Source organism: Jaculus jaculus, chromosome 3 (assembly GCF_020740685.1).
Source record: "Jaculus jaculus isolate mJacJac1 chromosome 3, mJacJac1.mat.Y.cur, whole genome shotgun sequence".
Lineage (NCBI taxonomy): Eukaryota > Metazoa > Chordata > Mammalia > Rodentia > Dipodidae > Jaculus > Jaculus jaculus.
In genome coordinates this window covers 135,526,803-135,553,022 of record NC_059104.1, presented here as the reverse complement: position 1 = coordinate 135,553,022, position 26,220 = coordinate 135,526,803, and the positions used below count along the sequence as shown (strand labels likewise).

At 41.2% G+C, this 26,220-nt stretch overlaps 1 protein-coding gene across 2 annotated transcripts in view; it reads right to left on the bottom strand.

The window, feature by feature from the left end:
- Adamts17 (ADAM metallopeptidase with thrombospondin type 1 motif 17) overlaps positions 1-26,220 on the bottom strand; it is a 335,608-nt gene that overhangs the window by 88,243 nt on the left and 221,145 nt on the right. For both annotated transcript variants that reach the window (XM_045144992.1, XM_045144993.1), the window contains exon 15: positions 21,058-21,178. In XM_045144992.1, the coding sequence (XP_045000927.1) occupies positions 21,058-21,178 (121 nt within the window). The remainder of the gene's footprint in view (positions 1-21,057; positions 21,179-26,220) is intronic.

The following is a 26,220-nucleotide window of genomic DNA, read 5'->3' as shown; positions in this document are numbered from 1 at the left end:
GGGGAATTTTCAACTTCATCAGCCTTCTTGCAAAATTAAGAAATCTGAAGGAAAGACAGCTGAGACCAACTAGAGAGCTACTAAACGGGACCTCGGTGGAACTGCATGAGCAACTCCAGATGTCTGAACTCTCCCAGGCCCAAACAGCAATGCAGCCAGCACCACTGATCAAAGCTCCAGCTCCACAGCACAACAAAGAGGACTGAATCAAGGCGGGCACTCAGCATTGGTGAGATCAGAAGCCACCCCAAAATGTAACAAGGCCAACTGACAAAAACAAAACAAAACAAAACATAAACAAAAACAGGCACATAGGCCTGCACTGGAAGAGCTAATCTCTCTTCCCTTGTCAGGGCAGGTTATGGCTTATATATTCTTGGTTGGCTTTACCATTTTCAAATGACCTGTATTTGGGGGTTGAATATTGTTGTCTTTGATGTTTTCATATTTATAGGATCTTTGTCTTTTGCTTCTGTCATTATTGGGGGCAGGGTCTGATCCAGATCCAGGTTGACCTGGAACCCAATTCAGAACAGAAATTCCTACCTCCCAGCTGACAAGATTAAGGGTGTAGCATAGTACACACCCTTAGGGAATTTGGCTTTATAAGAATATCTGTTTTAGTCCCCACAAATGCACACTTTGTGCTGGTTTTTATTGATTGTGTATGTTACTCAGTTGAAGTTTAGAATTTGCCAGTAAATTGTTCCATCCAGTCCACTAGAACACTTGCTCAGCAAGCAAACTCAACACCTAGGATTACTTCTATGGCTAGATTGGGGGACAAGAGCTACACCTGGCACCTTGAATTCATATCCTGAGGTGAACTGCCACGTCTGGGAATACCGCAAATAAGTAGAAAAGCCAAGCATCAAATCAATTCAGGATGCAAAAGTCACTACATTATAATACAAGAAATGCCAAGAATCAAGAGAACATAGCCCCACCAAAAATTATAAATCCATCAGAAATGATCACCAATAAGACTGTTTTAGATGAAATGTCTGACAAAGATTTCAAGAAAGTGATGGTATCTATACTCAAAGAAATCAAAGAAGAAATGAAGGGTATCAATGAAGAAAACAAAGGAATTAAAGAAGAAAACAAACTTCTGAAAGAGAACACAGGAAAGCAGCTTAATGAAATAAGGAGGTCATTACAAGACATGAGTGAGGAAATAGAAACGCTGAAGAAAAATCAGGCTGAAATCCTAGCTCTGAAGAATACAGTCAATGAAATTAAAAACAAACAAACAAACAAACAAACAAAAAACTCTGTTGAAAGTCTTACCAGTAGAATGGATGAAGGAGAGAACAGAATATCTAAACTAGGAGACCATGTGGCAGACCTAATACAGACCAACAAAGAGAAAGACAAGCTAATAGCAAGGTATGAATGGGAATTTCAAGATATCTGGGACACTATGAAAAGATCAAACATAAGAATTCAGGGTATAGTAGGAGAAGAATTTCAGTCCAGAGACTTAGAAGGTATTTTCAACAAAATCACAGAAGAAAAGTTTCCCCAAATTGGGAAAGAAATGCCAATGCAGACACAAGAAGCTTTTAGAACACCAAACAGACAAAATCTGGAATGAACCTCTCCTTACCATGTTATAGTTAAACTACTAAACACGCAAACCAAAGAAAATATATTGAAAGCAGTTAGAGAGAAAAAGCAAATCATCTACAAAGGCAATCCCATCAGAATAACTGAAGATTACTCAATACAAACCTAAAAGCCAGAAGGGCTTGGAAGGATGTATTCCAAATTCTGGAAGATAACAACTGTCAACCAAGATTACTTTATTCTGCAAAGCTATCTATCCAAATTGATGAAGAAATAAGAACATTCCACAACAAAAACAGGCTAAAGGAATTTATGACAACTAAACCAGCTCTACAGAAAATACTTGAAGGAATTCATAATGCTGAAGAGAAAGCAAAACACACACAGGAGGAAATAGAAAAAAAGTAAACAACACTCAAATAACAGGTAAAACAAACAAGTAAACGGAAAACATGAAACACTACAAAATAAGAAGAATGGCAAGAATAAATGAAAACCTTTTAATAACAACTCATAATATCAATGGCCTCAATGTACCAACCAAAAGACACAGGCTTGCAGACTAGATTAAAAGGCAGGATCCTGCCATTTGTTGTCTCCAGGAAACTCATCTCTCAATAAAAGACAGACACTGTCTTAGGGTGAAAGGTTAGAAAATTGTATTTCAATCAAGTGGGCCTAGGAAAAAAGCAGGGGTCGCTCTCCTAATATCTATCAGGATAGACTTCAAATCAACATTAGTGAGGAAAGATAAAGAAAGTCATTTTATACTGATTAAAGGAACACTTTAACAGGAGGAAATTATAATCCTGAATATATATGCACCTAACATGGGGGCTCCCAGTTTCATCAACCAAACACTATTAGACTTAAGGTCACAGATCACATGAAACACAATTGTAGTGGGTTACTTCAATGCCTCACTTTCATCAATTGACAGGTCATCCCGGCAAACAAACAAACAAACAAACAAACAAAAAACAAGCAGAGAGACATCTGAATTAAATGATATCATGGAACAAATGGCCATAATAGTTATCTACAGAACATTCCATCCAAAGGGTGCAGAATATACATTTTTCTCACTAGCACACAGAACAGTCTCTAGAATAAATCAGATATTAGGACACAAAGCAAATCTCAACAAATACAGGAAAATTGAAATAATCCCTGTATTCTATCTGACCACAATGGGATTAAACTACAAATCAGCAATAAGAAAAGCTATAGAGAATACAAAAATTCATGGGGACTAAACAGTATGCTATTGAATGATCAATGGGTCATTGAGGAAATCAATGAATTCATGGAATCAAATGATGATGATAATACAACATACAAAACCCTTGGGACACAATGAAGGCAGTCCTAAGAGGGAAATTTATAGCTCTAAATGCCCATATTAAGAAATTAGAGAGTTCACAAATAAACAATTTAATCTTTCACCTTAAGGCCATGGAAAAGGAAGAACAAGGCAAACCCAAAATCAGCACACAAGAAGAAGTAATAAAGATTAGGGCAGAAATTAATAAAACAGAACCCTCCCCCCAAAACACAATCCAAAGAATCAATGAAACAAAGAGTTGGCTCTTTGAAAGGATAAACAAGATTGCTAAACCCTTAGCAAATTTGACCAGAAGAGAGAAGAGACAAAAATTATTAAGATTAGAGATGAAAAAGGCACCATTACAACAGATACTAAAGAAATTCAGAAAATTATAAGGACATACTTTAAGTATATATATGCCTCTATGGGCCGGAGAGCTGGCTTAGTGGTTAAGCACTTGCCTGTGAAGCCTAAGGACCCCGTTTCGAGGCTCGATTCCCCAGGACCCACATTAGCCAGATGCACAAGGGGCACATGAGTCTGGAGTTTGTTTGCAGTGACTGGATCCTTGGTGCACCCATTCTCTCTCCCTCTCTCTCTCTCTCTCTCTCTCTCTCTCTCTCTCTCTCTCTCTCTCTCTCTCTGTGTGTGTGTGTGTGTGTGTGTGACTGTGACTCTCAAATAAATAAATAAAAATAAACAACAAAAAATTTTAAAAACAATATATAAACCTCTAAGTTTGAAAATCTAAAAGAAACAGATGATTTCCTTGATTCATATGACCTACCAAAATTAAATCAAGATGAGATAAACCATTTAAATAGACATATAACAAGTATGAAGATCCAAGCAGTTATAAAAAGTCTCTCAAATAAAAAAAGTCCAGGCCCAGATGGATTCATTGGTGAATTTTACCAGACCTTCATGGAAGAACTAACAGCACTGCTTCTCAAACTTTTCAATAAAGTAGAAAAGGAAGGAATTCTACTGAACACCTTCCATGAAGCCAGCATCACCCTGATACCAAAACCTGACAAAGACAGAGCAAAAAAAAATTACAGAACAATCTCCCTCATGAACATAGATGCAAAAATTCTGAACAAAATATTTGCAAACAGAATTCAAGAATATATCAAAAAGATTATTCACCCTGACCAAGTTGGCTTTATGCCAGGGATGCAGGGATGGTTCAGCATACACAAACTGATAAATGTAATATATCAGATAAATGTCTGAAGGACAAAAATCACATGATAATTTCAATAGAGGCAGAAAAGGCATTCAACAAAATCCAACATCCTCTCATGGCAAAACTATTACAGAAACTAGGAATAGAAGGAACATATCTCAACATAATAAAAGCTATTTATGACAAAACTATAGCCAATATAACACTACACAGAGAAATACTAGAAGCTTTTCCACTAAATTAAGGAATAAAACAAAGATGTCCACTGTCCTTTTATTTAATATAGTATTGTAAGTCTTAGCCATAGCAATAAGTTAAGAGACACCCATAAAAGGAATACAAATTAGAAAGGAAGAGATCAAATTATCACTATTTGCAGATGATATGATTCTTTACATAAAAGATTCTAAAAACTCTATCATCAAATTGTTAGAGCTGATAAACACTTTCAGCGGCGTAGCAGGATAAAAACTAAATACACGGAAATCAGCAGCTTTCCTATATAGTAACAATAAACATGCAGAGGATGAAATCAGGGGACCTCTCCCATTCATAATTGCCTAAAAAAAAAAGTACCTTGGAATAAACCTAACCAAGGAAGTGAAGGATCTCTACAATGAAAACTGAAACACTCAAGCAAGAAATGGCAGAATACACAAGGAAATTGAAAGACATTCCCATTCATAATTGCCTAAAAAAAAAAGTACCTTGGAATAAACCAAACCAAGGAAGTGAAGGATCTCTACAATGAAAACTGAAACACTCAAGCAAGAAATGGCAGAATACACAAGGAAATTGAAAGACATTCCATGTTGTTGAATTGTAAGAATCAATATTGTGAAAATGTCAATCTTGCCAAAAGCAATCTATGTATTTAATGCAATCCCCATTAAAATTCCAATGGCATTCTTTATAGGAATAGAAAAAAAAAACAATCCTAAAATTCATTTGGAAGCACAAAAACCTCAAAAAGCCAAAATGATTATGAGCAATAAAAATTAGGCTGATGGTATCACCATATCTGATTTTAAGCTATATTACAAAGCCATAGTAACAAAAACAGCATGGCATTGGCACAAAGACAGACATGTAGATCAATGGAACTGAGTAAAGGACCCAGATGTTAATCCAGGCAGCTAAAGCCATCTTATTTTTGACAAAAATGCCAAAAATATTCACTGGAGAAAAGACAGCCTCTTCAACAAGTAGTGCTGGGAACATTGTATATCTATATGTAGAAAGATGAAAATAGATTCTTGTCTTTCTCCATGCACAAGAATAAAATCCAAGTGGATCAGGGAACTTAATATCAGATGTGAAACTCTGAAATTGCTAGAGGAAATGGTAGGGGAAACCCTTCAACATATTGGCATAGGTAATGACTTTCTAAATATAACCCCAATTGCTCAGAAAATAAAACCATTAATCAACCACTGGGAATCTCATGAAATTACAAAGCTTTTTTTTTTTTTTTTTTTTTTTACAGTAAAGGAGACTATGAGTAGAACAAAGTGGCAACCTACAGAATTGGAGAAACTTTTTTCCAGCTACATGTCTAACAGGGGATTCATATCCAGAATATACAAAGAACTCAAAAAAAAAACAGAACAATAAGAAATCAAATAACCCAATTAAAAATGGGCTATGGAACTAAATAGACAGTTCTCACTGGAAGAAATACAGATAGCATATAAACATCTAAAAAAAAGTGTTCTACATCCTTAGCCATCAGGGAAACACAAATTAAAACTACCTTGAGATTCCATCTCTCTCCTGTCAGAATAGCTACCATCAAGAAAACAAAGGACAATAAATGTTGGCAAAAGAAAAAGGGGAACCCTTCTACATTACTGGTGGGAAAGTAATCTGGTACAACCGTTGTGGAAATTAGTGTGGAAGTTCTTGAGATAGCTAAAAATAGATTTACCATATGATCCAACTATAGCACTCCTAGGCATATATCCTAATGACTCTTCTTACTACCTTAGAGATACTTGCACAACTATGTTTATTGCATCTCTATTCATAATAGCTAGGAAATGGAACTAGCCTAGATGTCCAACCACAGATGAATGGATAATAAAGATGTGGTACATCTAAAAAACTGGGCGTGGTGGTGCACGCCTTTAATCCCAGCACTCGGGAGGCAGAGGTAGGAGGATCACTGTGAGTTCGAGGCCACCCTGAGACTACAGAGTTAATTCCAGGTCAGCCTGGACCAAAGTGAGACCCTACTCGAAAAACCAAAAAAAAAAAGAAAAGAAAAAAAAAAGATGTGGTACATCTACATAATGGAGTTCTATTCAGAAGTAAAGAAAAATGAAATTATGAAATCTGCAGGGAAATGGATGGATCTGGAAAGGACTATACTAAGTGAGGAAACCCAGGCCCAGAAAGCCAAACGATGCATGTTCTATCACATATGTGGATCCTAGCTACAAATGTATAGACTTGTGTGTGAGCTGAAACCAAAAATCAGTAGCAGAAGCCAATAAGCTAGAAAAATGCTACAGAGGAGGGAGGAGATGGAAGTACTTTAGCGGATGGTATTGTACATATGTAAGAAGAGGAACAGATTATAGGGAGGGGATAGGCCTAAATGAGGTCAGGAGAAGAGATTGTATAAAAGAAGGGTTCAGGGAAAGTCTATCCAAATTCAATATATTCTGAATAAGACACATGAAAATCTAATTTCTTGAGTAATGGCACATCTAGAGGCCATAGATTGTTACTAGAAAATTTTCAGTGCCAGGGATGAGAGTTGTTGGCCAGGGAGGTCCCTGCTGTCTCCAAAACATTATAGGCTATTGCCAAGGCCCCTGGTTTCTCATGAGAAAGAGATGGTAAGACCTTATTGCTGAAGACTTCACATGCCTGAGTGGCAAAGTCACTGAGAAATCAAGCTGGTGCTGAGCAGAATACTTTCTCCCTGTAGCTCAGCTAACTGAAAGCTGGAAAAAGCTGCACTGTATACAGTCTTATGGGAGATGGAAGTCATCAGTGGTGAAAACAGTGGACACTGGAAGCCTCACATTTGGCCAGACAGGCCAAATGACTGAATGAGTCCAATAGTGGCATGTTTGCTCTGGGGGAAACCAGCTGTTCTCTAATTGGACTGAAGGCCTGCTATATGGAAGGGAATACATGCTTGGTATGGAAAACTTAATCAAAAGCCTATGGCAAGGGAGGTCATGAGCCTTAGGGGCATAAAGCCTGCTCTTTTCTGGATAAATGCATATATTACTCTCACCAAGTTGCCCTGAAATCACTACACTTAATGTTCATGCTCGTATATAAATGCTACTCTCACTTTTGGTTAGAGAAGTTGCTCTTTTCAGATGGTGATGACCACTGGAATGAATCAAAAGGCAACATAGTGCTGAGAAGAAGAGATGGAGGAATAGCCAGCACTGAAACATCTCATACCCTCCAAGGCTCAGGGTCCATTATGGAAGAGATGGCAGAAAGAATATAAGAGCCAAAGGAAGGGTACCACTCCTTACACACAACTCTCCGGACAGAAATTGGCCATGATATCTAAGACCTTGCAGTGCCTAGAAATACCCACACAAGACCCTCAGAATAGGAGAAAAAGATGATGACATCAAAATAAAAGAGAGACTAATGGGCAGAGGGAGGGGATACGATGGAGAGCAGAGTTATGAAGAAGAAAGCAAGGGGGGGGGGTTATACCATGGTTTGTTGTCTGTAAGTAGAGAAGTTGCCAATAAAAAAAGAAGGGAATAAAAACAACTGAAGTACCATCCAAAATAATTAAATATTTCATAATAAACTTAAGAAAATGTCTGTAAAGTCTGTCCACTGAAGGCCCATATATATCTTATTGAGAGGTACTAAGGAAGATTTAACTAAATACAACCTCTGCTCATAGATCAGAAGTGCTGTTTTGATATGTGTGCTGCTGGGGATTGAAGCTAGGAACTGTCTATTTAGTTTCATAGCCCATTTTTAATTGGGTTATTTGATTTCTTATTGTTCTGTTTTTTTGAGTTCTTTGTATATTCTGGATATGAATCCCCTGTCAGACATGTAGCTGGAAAAAAGTTTCTCCAATTCTGTAGGTTGCCACTTTGTTCTACTCATAGCCTCCTTTACTGTAAAAAAAGCTTTGTAATTTCATGAGATTCCCAGTGGTTGATTAATGGTTTTATTTTTTGTACATGCTAGACAAGCACTCTACCATGGAGATATATCCATAGACACAGAAGATTTAACAATGGGAAGGGTGTTGTATGTACCACCTCAGAGGATTTAACAATGAGAAAATTTAACAAGGACAAGGGACTATACCAATTGATTGGTATATGCTAATAAATCTGGAATATATCAGATTTAATGTAATCCCTATCAAAATCCCAATTGCCTTGTTTTTGCCAACAATGACAAGCTAATCCTAAAATTCATATGGAAATACTAGAGACCCAGAATAGTCAAAATAATATTTCAAATGAAGTTGGAAAACTCACACTTCCTGATTTCCAAACATTTTCACTAGCTACACTAATCAAGACAGTGTGGTATTGGCATAAGGACAGATAATTCTATCAATGGAATATAATTGAGAGTCCAGAAATGAATCATTTGTTGATTGTTTAAAACAACAGTGCCAAGAATATCCAATGAGGGAAAGAACAGTCTTTTCAACAAACTGTGTTAGGATAATTGAATATCCATGTACAAAAGAATGAAGCTGTACTTCTATCTCAGACCATATAAAAATATCCCCTCCAGGACCCCCAGAATGAACAAGTAACTCTAAATAGAACACAGATCTAAATGAAAGAGGTGAAACTATAAAACTCTCAGAAGAAAACATAGAAGAAAATCTTTGTACTCTGGGGTTAAGCAATGGTTTCTTTATGTTGAATTACATCAAAGTTTAAAGCCTTTTCTTCCATCATGGAGAAAGTTGAAAGACAGCTTATATCCTGGCATAAAGTACTTGCACATCCTTTACCTCATAAAGCATCTGTCTTTAGAATATATAAATATAGCTTATAAATCAATAAGAAAACAAAAATAACCGAACTTAAAAGTAGGTGAAGGATTTCAATATGCATTTCACCAATAAAGGCATATACCTGCATCATTAGTCTTTCAGGAAATTCAAGTCAAAATGAGAGTGCGGTATCCCTTCACACCCACTGTGATCACTGCAAAGAAGGCAGAATAAGGAGTACTGAAGGGATGTGGAGAAACCCTAATCTGCAGCTAGTTGAAATGTAAAATGGTGCAGCCACTTTGAAAAAGTTTGGCAGTTTCTTAAAAACTGAAACATGGGCTAAGTGGTACATGCTTGCGAAGCCTAAAGACCCATGTTCAACTCTCCAGGTCCCAGGTAAGCCAGATGCACAAGGTGGTGCATGCATCTGGAGTTTGTTTACAGTGGCTCGAGGCCCTGGCACTCCCATTCTCTCCCTCACTCTCAAATAAATAAATTAATTAAATATTTTTAAAAACTGAAACATGGAATTGTTATTATGGCCCAGTTCTACTCCCAGGTAAAACAAAGAGGAATTGAAAACACGTGTTCATATAATGACTTGTGCACAAAGTTTATTTTTTATCAGTGTTATGCATGATATCCACAAAGTAGGAGTAATTAAATACTGATGACCATATCATAAATATGCTCTATCCAAACAATGGAGTGGTATCAGGCAATAAAAAGAATGAAATATTTATGTAAAGTAAGTGAAACTAATCACAAAGCACCACATAGTGTATGATTCCATTCACATGAAATATAGAGACTAGGCAAGTGGATTGATGTAGAAATAAGATTAGTGTCACTTGGAGATAGAGAAGGAAGGGTAGACGGGTTGCTAACGGTCATGGGAAGAGTATGATGATGGCACAGATGTGTGTGCATGTACAAAAACCCACCAAACCACCATCTTGGAGAGGAGTATTGTATAGCATGTGAATTATAGCCTTGTCAAGGTACTAAAAGAAACAATATTACTGTACCAGTTTCAACCATGAATTCCTATGCATTTATACAGTGTGTATAAACTCCAGTCCAGCTACTGTGCGTAATATACATGCAGTTTCAAGAATAAGTGCACTGTTAATTTGCCCTCCAGTGGTTTTGCAAATACCTTGTCTAGAAATAGACAAATCTGAGATTACACATTCATTTACAGACTTTTTAACACTTCATCAGTCTTCTTATGAGCTGCTATCAATGTTATGGGTTTAGCAGCTTATTCCATACTTATGGAAGATTTGCCTTTTCTTTTTAGTTAATAGGCTTTTTGATAATCCTTTGTCTTTAAAAAATTCAACTGACATGCAGAATGTATATATATAATGCATATAATGTTATGTACATAAAATATGTATATAGGGCTGAAGAGATGGCTTAGCGGTTAAGCACTTCCCTATGAAGCCTAAGGACCCCGGTTCGAGGCTCGGTTCCCCAGGTCCCACGTTATCCAGATGCACAAGGGGGCGCACGCTTCTGGAGTTCGTTTCCAGAGGCTGGAAGCCCTGGTGCGCCCATTCTCTCTCTCTCTCCCTCTATCTGTCTTTCTCTCTGTGTGTCTGTCGCTCTCAAATAAATAAATAAAAAATTTAAAAAAATATGTATATAATTTTTTGTTGAGACAGAGTCTCATGTAGCTTGGCTAACTTTGAACTTCTGATTTACCTGTCCATACCTTCCAAGTGCTGAGATGACAGGTGTGTGCCACCATACCCAGGTTTATGTGCTGCTGAGGACTGAACCCAGGGCTTCATGCATACTGAGCAAGCACTCTACAAATTAAGCATATCCTTAGGTCCTTAAAAATATATTCTAGGGCTGGAGAGATGGCTTGGTGGTTAAGCGCTTGCCTGTGAAGCCTAAGTACCCCAGTTTGAGGCTCGGTTCCCCAGGTCCCACTTTAGCCAGATGCACAAGGGGGCGCATGCGTCTGGAGTTCGTTTGCAGAGGCTGGAAGCCCTGGCGCGCCCATTCTCTCTCTCTCCCTCTATCTGTCTTTCTCTCTGTGTCTGTCACTCTCAAATAAATAAAAAAATTTAAAAATATATATATATATTCTAATATACTGACATATATACTTCCTATATTCTGGGCTGAATCTCTTACTAGACATAGCATAACATTTTTTAATCAACCTATTATTTATTGTTCCTTAATGTTGGCTTTTATGGCATGATTTAAGTTTAACAGTCATATTTTGAGTTTTGAAATTTCTTCAGTGTTTCTTCTCATCAAATTCTGGTATTGTTTTATGGCCACAATACTGTGTGATCTTCCTAATAAAGAAAAAGATTAGTTTTGTAAATAGTTTTTTACTTTCTTTGTCCATGGGCCATGTTTTATTAATCTTAGTATTACTCACTTGTGTTGCAGATACACTTCCAGAAATGGACCAAAGATAGCTGTCTGTGAGGATGGGTGAGGCTTGCTGAATGGTGGGTGGGACTGGCTTTCCATGGCAGATGTGAGGGCTATTGTAACATGTTGACAACCCAAATTCCAGAATGCAGAGAAGTTTCTCTTAGGCACTGTGTCATGGTGGGAGCCACCAAGTACTTCCAGGTCTCTCTCTGTCTCAAAACACAGAAGAGACACAGTTCCATGCTCCCTTAATACTGTGTGGCAGTATGATTTACTTGAACAATATCATGTGAGGAAAATGCCATGTGTGACTTCCATGTAACAATTTTTTATAGCTTCAGGACCTGGATTGCTGTATTTCCCTTTCCTTGCCATGGCAAATGTGGCATTGTGTGAAGAGGTCAAGTCTCTGGCAGGGCAGATTCATGAATGACTGATATGCAGAACCTTCTGTCTACTGGTAGAAGGCACACAGCACAAGCAAGCAGTCAATGGCTGCATCAAACCTTTGCGGAGTGCGGGGCTTCTGTGTGGTATTTTGCTTGTGAATCTATTTCAACAAAACTAAGCACATCCATTCCGATTCATCTGTCTATGAACTTCCACCAGGGGTGCCTTTTTTTTCCTCTTAGATCTTTTAAATATTTCCTTTGTGCTTCTTTCTCGGGTGATCTTGGGAAGATGAGGAGATAAGTACATGTTCTGTAAGCCATCGTATCTGGTGATTGGTGATCCTTCACAAGCACACACAAACCAGTCTGAGGACAGGAATTGCTGGATTTTGTACTCTGACCCTTCCCAAAGTGAAGGCATACTGACTTCAACCCTACAAGCAGGGTAACACCCAGGGTCATTTGCATTGGGAAGGACAATGCTGACTTGGTCAAGCAGCCTGCACTCTATCTCTCCACCGCTGAGTCATGGAAGGGCAAGGACAAGGGTCTTTATGAAAAATTGGTCTTGCTCTAGGAATGGTTCCTTATTTTAAATGGTTGCAAACAAAAAAAACCCAAGAACCCAGCTTGTAAATGAGAGCACTAGATTTTATGACAAATTTCCTTTGAGAAATCTGTTCCTCCTGAGAAATTGAAGAATTATTGGACTGTAGGCATATGTGATAATCAAGTGCTGAATCGAAAACAAAGACAAACTTTGTTTTGTTATGCTCAGGGTGAAAGTGATTAAAATATATTTTGAGAAACTTCCATTTAAACAAGAAACCACACCTAGGAACAAGATCTGGTTGTGGAACTCTCATTCTCTGAAGGGTGCTGCTGTGAGGTGACATCCTTCTCCTATTTTGAGACTAACAAAGCCTGGTGTGAGCATGCCAGGCTGCAGCATCTGAGCAGTGTGTGGAGTTGCCTAGGTCTTGATTAGTTAATTTCTCACATTCCAGAGTAAGGTACATGTGTAGCCATGCATATTCACCATGCTATTTTTAAGCCTAACTTTGGCACAAGCTGCACCATTGAAAGCATCTGCCTTTTGTCTTCTCCCATGTCTCTCCTGGGGTGAGGGCTGATGAACAGCTGAAAGTTCACTGCAAATGTGTAAACCAAGTGAGGCATATCCTCCGCTGGGAAGTTGTGGTACAGGGTTCTGTTAACTGCCCTTTCTGTGATGAGTTTGTTCCTGATGCAGAGAGAACCAATGACAAAACAAAGTCCATGAAATGAAAGACAGGCCTCTGTCCTTAAGCCAGAGAAACTGCCTCTCGCTGTCCACTAAGGGTCTGATTCAGAGCTCAAAGCCCACACTAGGTGACAGGAAGAATGACCAGGAAGGGAAAGAGTCCCACCACCAAGCCCCAGAGCATCTTGTCCCTCAGGCCAGATGTCCCACGACCTAGACACCAGATATCACACTGGCCTCACATTAAATATAATGAACAGAGAGGAAGATGCATTCACATTTTAGGCAAAAAAACAAGATTTCATCTTGGAGTAATCTATCATTGTCATCTCATCAATCAAGCTGGAGGAATCTGATTAGAGGGACATGGCTTGGTTTCATGAGAAAGTCATGGGGAAAATCAACCCATTATCATTGTTCCAGAACAAGATGCCAGTTTTGCCTCAGTGGGAAGAGGGTTTCTTTGGGATGCTGACATTAAGTCTGTCCTGACTTTATCAAATAGAGTGTATTACCAGGCTATGAGCACTTTCTTTTTTGGTCTGAATTTTTTAAGTTGGTATTCTAGATGACTGGGCTTATAGTTCTGAGTTGCAAGAAAATCACTTATTTGATGAGGTTCCATGTTCACTCCTGATTATATACTGGGACTCTTTCCCCATATTGAATCAAACATAGGGGGGAAAGTTAAGATTTTTTTTTCTTGTTGTTAACTATCTCTACTTTTCTCTATTTACAAAAGTTGTATATAGACTTTTAATAGTTTCAAACAGATGTTTCTCAATTCATAATGTGGGCACAAATTGACAAGCCATTTGTAAGTTGAAAACATCCTAAGTCAAAAGTTATGTAATGCACCTAAGTTATTGAACATCATCGCATAGCACACAGACATTGTGTAGTGTCCATTGTTTCTTATCATGTGGGTGACAGTGAGCTGCTACCACTACCAAGCACTGTAAGAGAGGGCTGGACTACAACTGTCAAGCCATGGAAAGCAAGAAAATTCAAAGTACAGTTTCTATTGAAAGTGTATAATATCAATATCATACTATTCTATATTATCATGAAGTTGAAAAAATTGAGAGCCTGTGTTGGGGACTATGTGTTACTATGTTATGCTTGTAGCCAATGGTAATTCTTGGGTGTAACTGCAATGACCTCATTTCTCTGGAAGCCCATGAGTGTAAGCCATGCTTTGTTGACCACTTGGGATGTCAGATCAGTATAGACAGGTCAGATGAAGGCCATCTTTTATCTTCATTAAGAAGACAAGGAAGGTGGGAAGAGACCCTTGGCTAACAGGGAGATTCAGTTCTGTGATATAGAAACGTTCCTATGAGAAAGGTGTCAACTAGTATTAGCTTCTCTGGCCTGGCCTAATGTTTCCTGTCAAAGTGGCAGGTGTGGTTGAAGAGAACAAAAGTCTACCCACGGAACATTATGGCAATTGGTCTGGAACACACACACACACACACACACACACACACACACACACACACACACACGCAGTAAATAACCTTAGTTTTATCCATGGCTTCATTCCCATTAATTCTAGTCAGAAAATACTGCAGTGTGTAAGCAAGAACCCCGACACCAAGCACATCACCTCCAGAACCACATGTAATAGCCAGGGATCTTACATGAGAAACACTCTGGAATTGCCTTTGCCATCACACATGTGGACACCTTTGTACAAAGATTGTTCTTGACTAAGAAAAAGAAATACACTGTAATTGGTTTATGTGCATAGTTTAGGAACTGATATTGTTGTTCTTAACCACAGCAGAAATAATCCCTATTAAGGGTCATCCTCACATAACTTTCCCATAGAACATTTATTTCCCTCACCTAGAGATGGAACATAGAACCCATACACGGCAGGGCCTCAAGTGCTAATTAGTACTGGACGCTGACTACCCACATTTAGAAGAGAAGCATTATGCCAGCCCCTCTTTCAAAACCCCACTCTTTGAGAAGGCTCAAGAACAAAACGCAAAAGGATTCAGAGACCATAAGGAACCATGGTTGGGTCTCAGTGAGGACTTTGGGCCAAGTGCCCTCTGGATATCCATAAGCCCCAGCCACAGTGCAGGACAAAACAAAGATAAAAATTAAAATGGCAATTTAATGAATAAAAGGAAATTGTCATAACAGGAACATTCAAATTATGAAGTCCAAATAGCCTAGCTGCTTCAGGGATGAGCTCACCCACCAAAAAGCTGGTTTCAGTTGATTCATTCTACCTATGGGTAGCTTAGGACCTCATCTGCTTAGAGCTTAGAGGTGGTGGGCAAGGGGTAGCAAATGCCCTGTACTCAGGACATCCCAGGCAGGGCACTGGGATCTCCCAGCACAGGTTTCTTGCTCATCCAGGGTATTGACGCTTGTCTTGTGTGTATCTGCCATACAGCCTCAGATGAAGGGTTTTAGCAAGCAGACTCAGAGGAGTTCAGGCTGGGGTCACTTCATATAACCTGGCAAACATCCTGCATTTACTGCTGCTTTATCTCTCTGGTATGGCATTTCCCTTTGATGCTCACCCTAAAGGGTGATAAGACATTCCTCTAGCCCTCATTCCTTGAGGCTGGACACAGATGAAAGTTACCTTTCTATCTACACTGACAGGGTTAACAGGTCCACTTGGCTAGAGTTTCTGAGATGCTGAATGATCTGAAACCATCGCAGGATTTCTATGCTGAGTCTACTAAGAACATGGTTTTCCCCCACTACCAAAGAATTCCTTTCCCCATTCTGGTTGTCAGTCAATTCTTACAAACCCTTTATGTTTTAAGGCCACCCTGACCTGTCTGAGATCATTGGCAAGGTATCACACCTTGACTGTGACCAATGTGGTAACAGCTAAATTTGATGACATATACCTGATATTAAAAATGCATATGAGAACTGGAATAAAACTTAGTAGCAGAGGCGAGTAAGCTAGAAAGGGGATATAAAGAGAATAGAAAGGGAGGGAGGGGGACTTAAGAGGATGGTATATTGTAAGTAGAAGTAGAGGAATCTATTACAAGGGGTGAAAAGGCCTAAATGAGGTGAGGGGAAGAGACTGAGTAAAGGAAAGGTAGGGGGAGGGTTAATCAAAATCTAAGAGGGTATTGAATAAATCATATGGAAACCTACTTTTTTGGACAATGGCACACCCAGAAGCCATAGATACTTACTGGAAAATTTTCAGTTCCAGATGGGATATCTTCCTGTGTTGTTGGCCAGGGAGGTCCTTAATGCCCCCCAAAACATTAAAGGCCATTGCCAAGGCTAAGACCCTATTGCTGAACACTCCACATACTTGGGCTGCAGGGTCACTGAGAGTTCCTGCTGGAGCAGACCTGAAAACCTCCTCTGTGAAGACCAGCTGACAGAAAGCTGGAAAAAGCTATGCAGGTCCATTGGATGTGGAGAGACAGAGAGAGAGAGAGAGAGAGAGAGAGAGAGAGAGAGAGAAATCACCAGTGGAAATGAATAACAGTGGACACTGCAAGCCCTAAATTTGGCCAGTTAGACCAATGAGCCAATGACTGCAATAGTGGCATGTCTGTTATGGGGAAAACCAACTGCTCTCTAACTGGACTGAATGCCCACTCCATGGGAGGAAATACATGCCTGACACTGAAAACCTATGACAGGGAAGGTCATGAGCCCTAGGGGTGTAACATCTGCTGGTGTCTGGCTAAATGTATATACTATGCCCACCAAACTGCCCAGTAAGCACTTCTCTTAATGTTCATACCTGTATGTGTGTGTGTGTGTGTGTATATATATATATATATATGTATATGTATATATATACACACCTGTGTGTATATATACATATATATATAACATATATATGTCATATATATATAACATATATATGTCATATATATATGTATGAATATATATATATATATATATATATGAATACAGGTATAAATATATATATATATCAATGGTACTCTCACTTTTGGTTAGAGAAGCTTCTCTTTTTAGATGGCAGTAACCTTGGTATGACTTCGATGGCACCATGGTACTGGGAAGAAGTGACAGAGGAGTGCTCAGCACTGAAAGAACTCTATCACACCTTCCAAGACTCAGGGTCCATTGCAGAAGAGGTGGTGGAAAGAATGTAAGAGCCAAAGGAAGGGTAGGACTCCTTACAATGTACTCATCCAGACACAAAATGGCCTGGATATCAATGACCTCACAGAGTCTGACACTACCTCCATAAGACCATCATAATAGAAGGAAAAGATGATGACATCAAAATGAAAGAGAGACTGATTGAGAAAAGGAAGGGGCATGATGGACAGCAGCATTGCAAAGGGGAAAGGTATGTTGGCAAATTACCATGGTTTACTGTCTATAATTATGGAAGTTGTCAATAAAAAAAAAGCAAAAGTGCATACATACTGGGAGATGGGCATGTGGATGATGCCTTCTGAGTATCTTTGCGCTTGTGTATTCCAGCACATCAGACTCTGTTTTGTGTCTAATTAAACTACCTTAGATAAGTAGTGGTTCACTCATGTTTGAATGAGCGTCACACCCAGATTTTCAATAAATAGAATCCATACTAATGTGATTGTGCACTCACAGATTTCAACAGTGAGGTTATGGAAAACAAAGAAGCCTGTGTGCTTTAAAATGAATGTAAGGCATTTTGCAACTCTATCTCTCTCTGTCTCCCTGCACCCAATGGACCTGCATGCAGCATAGCTTTTTCCAGCTTTCTGTCAGTTGGTCTACACAGAGGAGGTTTTCAGGTCTGCTCCAGCAGGAACTCTCAGTGACTGACGAGCCATCTACAAATAAGTGAAGCATGTGTGTCAATCTTTCTCTGAAGGTTGGTTGGGGCTTCTGTGCCTCTATATTTGGAAGCTACAAGTCCAGATGGAACATCTGCCCCAAGAACACTCTCCACATGGTCTGTCCATTCACGAGTCAGCTACTTCTATGACCACAGAGGCCTGACCTAAGCAGGGGAAAGTTGAATCTTCCACACTGTGGTGGTTTGACTCAGGCATTCCCCATAAACTTAGGTGTTCTGACTGCTAGGTTTCCAGCTGATGGAGATTTGGGAATTAATGCTTCCTGTAGGCAGTGTGTTTTGGGGGATGGGCTTATGGGTGTTATAGCCAGTGTCCCCTTGCCAGTGCTGACACACTCTCCTGTTGCTGTTGTCCACCTGATGTTGGCAAAGGGGTGATGTCCACCCTCTGCTCATGTCATCATTTTCCCTGCCATCAGGGAGCTTTCCCTCAAGTCAGTCAGCCAAAATAAACTTTTGTTTCTACAAGCTGATCTTGGTCATGTGATCTCTGCCAACAATGCAAACCTGACTATATCACACACAGAGATGGGTCCCAGCATTGGGTGGATGAAGAGCGGGAGGTGGGAGTAAAGAAGGGTGCTTCTGGGTTGGAGAGATGGCTTAGTGGTTAAACACTTGCCTGTGAAGCCTATGGACCCCCGTTTGAGGCTCGATTCCCCACAACCCACGTTAGCTAGATGCACAAGGTAGCACAGGCATCTGGAGTTTGTTTGCTGTGGTTGGAGGCCCTGGCACACTCATTCTCCCTCTTTCTCTGTCTGTTGCTCTAAAATAAATAAATAAAAATAAAAATAAATAAAGAAACTTTAAAAAACAATAAGAAGGGTGTTTCTGTGGATGGATGGCCTCATAGGCTGAAGTCAAAGGCCAGTGAACAGGAACAGAGAGGAGAGAGAATGTTTTGCTCCTAATTTGGGTTGTTTGATGAGTGAGCTGCTATCTTGCATACACGGGCGGAGCTCAAAGACATGTGGTGGGACCGGAACCACTGTACAGGTCTACAGAACTGCCCCGCGGGGAGGGTGGCTGTGCTGCACTTGCTTACTATAGAATGGTGCCTCGGTGGTCCATTCTGACTGCTAGAAGTTTCCTTAGCCTTCAATGCAAATAAAGGGTTGTAAATGCTTGAATTTACAAAGAACAGTCAACAGTAAATAGCAGCTTCTCAACAGCTGCAGAGGTTTTAATCACGACTGCTGACATAGCTGCAATAGGTAAGGCCAAACTCCTGGAGGAAGTGGAAGTTGGGGTGCTTAAGACAAAAAAACCCCATCAAATATGCCAAAGAAAATAGCAGAAATCAGCAAAGGGTCAGAGCTGTACTGTGCAAGGGGCACACTAGGACAAGAGGGACATTCTCTTTGTCCATGGCAGGAGTCACTAGTCCCAATGACAACAGAGTACCTGAAAGGTGGCTATAACTTTTAAGTCAAATCTTAGCTAACTATGATTTAAATCTGGGTAGACGTGAGTGGCCAGCACCTCCTGCATTGGACGTTGGGGCTCTGCACTATCGTAGTACTCCCTGCTTTCACTGCCCTTACAGAGGAAGGATTTGAAGTTCCATTTAAAAGTTTGATTTTAGGGCTGGAGAGATGGCTTAGCGGTTGGGCGCTTGCCTGTGAAGCCTAAGGACCCCGGTTCGAGGCTCGGTTCCCCAGGTCCCACGTTAGCCAGATGCACAAGGGGGCGCACGCATCTGGAGTTCATTTGTAGTGGCTGGAAGCCCTGGCGCACCCGTTCTCTCCCTCCCTCTCTCTTTCTCTCTCTGTAGCTCTCAAATAAATAAACAACAAAAAAATATTAAAAAATAATTTGATTTTAGATGTGCATTTACTGTTTTTTTTTAAATTTTAATTTTTGTTTATTTATTTGTGAGAAAGGTAGATTATACATATTGAAAGAGAGAGAGAACGGGTGTGCCAGGGCCTCTAGCTGCTGCAACCAACTTCAGATGCATGCACCACCTTGTGAATCTGGCTTACATGGGTCCTGGAGAATCAAACCCGGATCCTTCGGCTTTGCAGGCAAATGCCTTAATTGCTAAGATAGCTTCCCACCCCTTCTCCTGGTTTGGCTTTCCCAAGATCCTCCAAGTGTGCACTATGACACCATTTTCACAGCTTCTAGAAGGAGGGTTCCTATAGACCAGGTTTTCTATCCATGTAGGAGCATGTGCAGACTTTTCTTTGCCTTGTCCCAGGTGTTGTTCTGTGTGATGTAGTGTTATAATCATGGTTCTTTCCATTTCCGTTGGGTTGAATTGAAAAGTTTCTATGCAAAGCTTTTCATTCTACTTGTAGAAGTTCAAATGGTGGCATTTTAGCTCAGTTCCACCCAATAGGTGCTCCCTTAGTGACATGGCTATTGGTGAGACTGGTGAGCGAGCTCTAAGGCTCAGAGAAGTCAGCTTCTAGGTGCTTTGCCTGCTTTGTTCTCCCTTTATCACCCGCAGATACAACATGCTGGATGCCACAGTGGCATGTGCTCGAATCTAAAAACCACCTCACACTTGGGGACGCAACACCCCATGACTGCAAAGATGGTGCAAGTAGGAAGATCATGAGGGCTAATCCTATGAATGATGACACTCTGCTCTAAGGATGTTGCTAAGGGAGAAAAGGGCCAGATCTGGGAATCAGGAGTCCCCAGGGGACTTGATCTAGGGTCAAAACTGACAAAGGCAAGTGACATTCTGGATCGTACAGCTCATGTACATTTTAGAGATGTATATAAATGCTCTCTCACTTTTTTCCAAGAGAAATTCGGAAAGGGAGAAAGCCTCTTCTGTTGTCAGGCAAACACGACTTCTTCATCCCATATCAAAAAACGGGGTGGCAAGAAAACAGACACCAACCAGGCTGCCTGCCACTGACTCATGGGCCTTGGGGACTAGCCCACTGAGTGCTAGGAGCTGTTTCCTTGTGTGGGCAAACTATGTGCCACTAGGAAGTTCAAAGGTATCACTCTTGCTTAACACATTCTTCTTTGCCTTCAGAATTGGAGCTCACCTTTCATCTTGACCTTAAATAAGAAATGCATGGCAGTCACGCACTCATGAGCTCTGGGGATAGGAGGTGAAGTTCAGCACAGGCGTTGGGAGTCCCGCAGCTGTGGCCGCCCCTGGGCCCAGCACTCACCGGTTCCTCGGGAGTGGCTGAAGTCACCCTTCACCACACGGCAGGTCTTGCCATCCCCACTGCAGACGCCACACCGGTCCTCTTTGGCTGCTGACCCGATGACACCATCACAACCGATTTTCTAGAGAACCAAAGGGCTGGGTTATTTCCGTGGTTAAGATCCAGCCATGTGAAAACTGGCGCCCTGCAAGACTGATTTCTCCATGAGGCCCAGCACGCATGAGTCCTAAGAAATATTTTAAATACTTTTAATTTCTGAAGAAAACAAACTGAACAAAATGCAGATTGAATTATATTTGTCTTTTTATCTCTTAATGAAGTTATCAAATACATGTTTTTGTTTTTGTTTTTTTTTTTACTATGGATTAGGAAAGAAAGAGGCCAGGAAAGGCTGTACCCACCATGATTCCACTGATGCCTGGAGCCTGGGCCCCCTACCTGAGGCTGAGGCTCCGGGTAAGAAGTAAGGCAGGCTTCCATATGTCCTGTGTGTGCACAGCATTCCTTTCCAGCTGCCTGGGTCACTGGTGCCTTAGCCTATAGGTGATATCACCCTGACACTTCTGCTGAGGTAGGAAGCAAGGCTGGGTGTGGCCTTCCCTTCTCAGTGAGACAGACACAGTCCACAAAAAGCCCCATGTGTCAAACCCTCAATGCATTATTTCTGAGAACTAAGGAAGGACAATGACGACCCTAGGGAGGTCTGTAAAGCACAGCCCGAGTTTCATGAAAAGTGCATGATGGCTTTGGGTTCTTAAGAGAAATGCATGCACACATGAAAGCCTTGCATTCTGCAAAATAATCTAAGCTAATACCAATAAACACTGGATGTTTATTGGTAGTAAGAAACACTTAAGCCCTCTTCCATAGTTTTTGATGTTAAATAATTCCACATAAAGAACTGCTCTCTACCCAAACCTGGCTATCAGTGCTTCTGACCATAAAGGAAACCAGGATGCACAATAACACAGGTGAGAAAATTTATCTCTGTCCTGAGACACCCAGATAAGAACAAGTCATGCCCTGTCCTCCTCACTCTCCACTCCTGCCTACGGGACAGTGGGCCAGAGCTGGTTGGATGGCCAATTTCTAGAGGCACATGCCTGGCCCCAGTGTCCAGTGGAACCAGAATCCTCAGCGTTATATTGTGGCAGTGGTTCTCCAATTAAATGCACATCACGATTTAGCTGAAAAGCCAAGACACAAACAGCTGAATCCCAACCCCACAGGTTCTGACCTGAGACTCAGCTTTTTTTTTTAAACATGTGGAGTGCATGTGTGTTTGTATGGGTGCACAGGTGCACATGCATGTGAAGGTCAAAGGCTGATGTCAGGTGTCTTTCTTGATGGCTCTCCACTTTTGTTTACTGAGTCAAGGTCTCTCACTTGACCCTGTGGCTCACTGATTGGCTAGTCTAGCTAGCTAGCTTGCTCTGAGTGAGGTTCCTCATCTCTGCCTCCCAAGTGCTAAGATTACATGAGAGCCACCACATCCACCAACCAATTACACAGGCACTGGGGATTCGAACTCCAGTCCTCTTGATTGCACGGCAAGTGCTTTATCCACGACACCGTCTTCCCAGACCTGAGGCTGCCTTTAGAACTCTAACAGTTCCCAGGTGATGCTGCTACTGCTTGCCCAGGTCTTCTGCAGAAGGACCATTATACAGCTGTTTGCTATTCAGAGGGTCAAATGGCCTTCCCATTCAGGAGTCCCTGAATCTCATCCTTGATTTCTTTTACTTCTTTACGAAAGAAAGGTTGCTACTGTGTGGTTTTTAAATATAGCATAAATGGACATAATTCAGTAAAGACTTTAGGACATGCCAACTGCTAATCAAGTATAGTCTAAAAAAAATGATCATTATAACAACTGAAGAAGGAAAGCATTTGAAAAAAAAAAAAAAGAATTGAATTTGCTCAAAGCTGTGTGAGTGGCTCCAGGCCTGGTAAGGAATAATTAGGGAAGAGTGGGCATCACACCAGCTGGGGAGTGACACATCAAAACCAGGTGAGAGGGCTCGAGAGATGGCTTAGCAGTTAAGGCATTTTCTGGCAAAGCCCAAGGACCCAGGTTCATTTACCCAGTACTCACATAAAGTCAGATGCACAAAGTGCCGCATGTGTCTGGAGTTTATTTGCAGTGGCTAAAGGCCCTGGTATGCCAATTCTCCCTCTCTCTGCCTCTCTTTCTCTCACTCTCAAATGAATAAATGTTTTAAAAAACCCAGGTGAGAACTGGACATTCGCTACACTTGGCTGGGACAGACCACCCCACAGAAACCTGGAGGAAAACCAGCTATGATGGATGCCTGACAGCTGGAGCCTGTGGAAGGGGGGCTGCCTGATGGATGCTTCACCCAGACTAGAGCTGGCTGGTTGTGCAGGAGTTGCTCAGTGTAGAATTACAGAGGGTAAGATATACAACAGCCAAGTGGAGAAAGCTCAGCCAATTTCCTAGGACCAAATCTGGGAACCCACACGTGTAGGATTCTGTGTTTTCCACCATGCCCGATAACCACTGTCTCAGGCTGCACCAGCAGACTGTCCCCTCAGCCTGGCCTCTGTATGTCATCTAGACCTTTAGGCTCCCCCATTTCCCTCATGTGCTCTCAGTTCTAGGTCTTTCCTCTGCTGGCTTCTGATTTTGGAGCCACACCCCTGCTCTGTCTCTGGCTTCACTCCTGGCTGCTTGTCTTGCACCTCCATATAAGTTCCTGATTAAGCAGCTTTTGGATGCTCTCTCCAAACATCCCACTTGGTCTCAGCTTCTCTCAGCCCCTGTGAGGGAGCTTTTTCAGGTCAGGGGGAAACAGAGGTGTAAGCCAAGTGGCCCTTTAGGTGAACTGTCAGGTTCCTCAGGGGCTGGGACATACTTGGGTGTTCTGCCTGTGCTGCCTTGTGTTATTTTAGGCATCTTTTGTGTTTGGAAGTGGGGCCTGCAGGGAAATCCATGTCTGAAAGGCAGCAAATCCAAGGCCTGAAGGGCAACAGCCAAACGAATCTGCCAACAGGGCACTTTACCCTGTGCTACAGTCAGTGAAAGCAGTCTATAATATTTTTGGCAGGGACTGAGGCTTCTTCTTCTTTTTTTTTTTTTTTTTAAATGGAAGGTACCATAAAGCACAATTGAAGTCATTAATTCTGAGTGTTGGTGGAACTTTAATGATTGTATTTATGAGCCTTGGTGTTCCAAGAGCAAAAGATGATCAAACCTAAGGAAACTCCAAACACTAAACTTTCTAAAATGTTCCCACATCATCTGGTAATTCTTGGCCACTTTTCTCATTTGCCCTGAACAAAAACGAGGCATTGTTCTCCTGGATAAGTTGGGGTGTGGGCATGGCACTGAAGGGACAGAAAGGCCAATGCCTCATGGCATAATCCCTTAAAGGTGCAGGACAGTATGGGACTGGTGAGCAATATGTAGGCTCTCTTTGGTCAAGATGGTTCCTGTGAAAAATGCAGACACACTGGGCTGCTCAGAGTCATGTGCCTGAGAGGGCCGCAGGCAGGCCATGGCACTGTGGTCATTTTCCTGGAAGCACTTTACCCACGAAGCCATCTCCCCAGCCCCTCCCTCAGCTTGTCTTTCCTGATGGTTCATCTTGACCGTCACCTTGATTGGCCAGAGAAGCAAACCTCTGAGTGAGCCTGTGAAGGTTTCTAGAGAGGAGTAACTAAGGGAGGAAGACCCAGCACGGGTGCAGAGGCCAAGGGTCCGGCTGGAGGAAAAGGGGAGAAAAGGAGAAAGCCAGAGACGTAAGCATTTATTCTTCCTTTTCTTAACTTCCTCCTCTTCTCCCTTTCTCTCCTTTCTTCATCCCCCCTCCCTTGTTTTCCTGGCCACTGTGGTTTTCGAACTTTTCGGTTCCACCGTATTTTCTTTGATATGATGCATAGAAGCCTCTGAAACTGTGAGTTAAACACAACTTTCCTTCTTTTAGCTAATTTTCTCAGGTATTTGGTCACAGTTATGGTAAAACTGTCTAAAGCATTTTCTTTTCTTCGGAATCTATGTTAAACTCAAACACCTCCCAGCCTGACCCTAGCAAACACTTCATTTCTCTCAGCAATGTAAGTTTCCTTAACAGCCCAACAATTTCCCTGGCTCCCAGACCAGACAGCAGCAATTCCTGGTGACCCAGGTCACTGTCTTCCTGTTTCAACCCCTCATCATACTCAGAATAAAATCCAGGTTCTTCTGGGGTCTGATTCCTTTGGGCCGGGCCTATCTTTTTCACTTCTGGTTCCTTCTACCTGGAGCTATTCAAATGCTCCTTCTCATCCACACTTCCACCAGGTGTCTCTATGTCAGTATTTTATTTTCTCCCTCACATACACCAGACCCTGGGATGATCACTGCTGAGAGGTCACATGGCCTGTCTGTACATGAGATTGAAGTCAGTGTTGGGTCTACCATGGCAAAGTGTTGCCATTTAGTGTATGTGTAAATCTCCTTAGCTGTTTTGTTGTCCCATGGAACACCTGCACACACTGTAGTACTGAGCATATACAATAGGCTCAGCAAACACTTGATGCAGAAATAAATCAAATTCTATCCTGTGAGCTCTATTTATGCAACTTAGCCTCTCACTGGCTCTTAATCATGCCGCCTCTGGGTGGTTAGGCTGTCACATGTGGGTTACCTTCCCAGCAGACTGTAACTGCATACAACATTAGGATTGATAACTCTCTGTATTTATGCTCTCCCAGTGGTTGGCACTGAGCACGTGTTTAAATAAATGCATAAAAATTATGATCACTCATCAAACTGAGTTGTGGACAAAACTGGAAGTTAGAAACTGTTTTCGAGAAAGGAGATCTCTGCCTCCTTTTGGACCTCCAGGCTGACATCAACTCTTCCCTAAATCTGAAATTAGTTCTCTCATATTTGAAATGGGGATTTTGTATCTAGGCTTTCTAAGCAGCAAGCCATATTTCAATGTATTAGCATAATCAGTTTATGAACAAGACAGGTATATGTGTATTTATGATGTAGGATTATTTTCAATCTGCCGTTAATACCTGCCCACACAACTGTACCTGGAAAATTCAGCCTCTCGGGCTTTAGCCTGTGTGGATGACTCCCTCCTGTCTCTATGGTTTTAATTCTGCTGCCAACAATCTTCCCAGCATTTGCTTTGAATTCCTCCCTGAGCA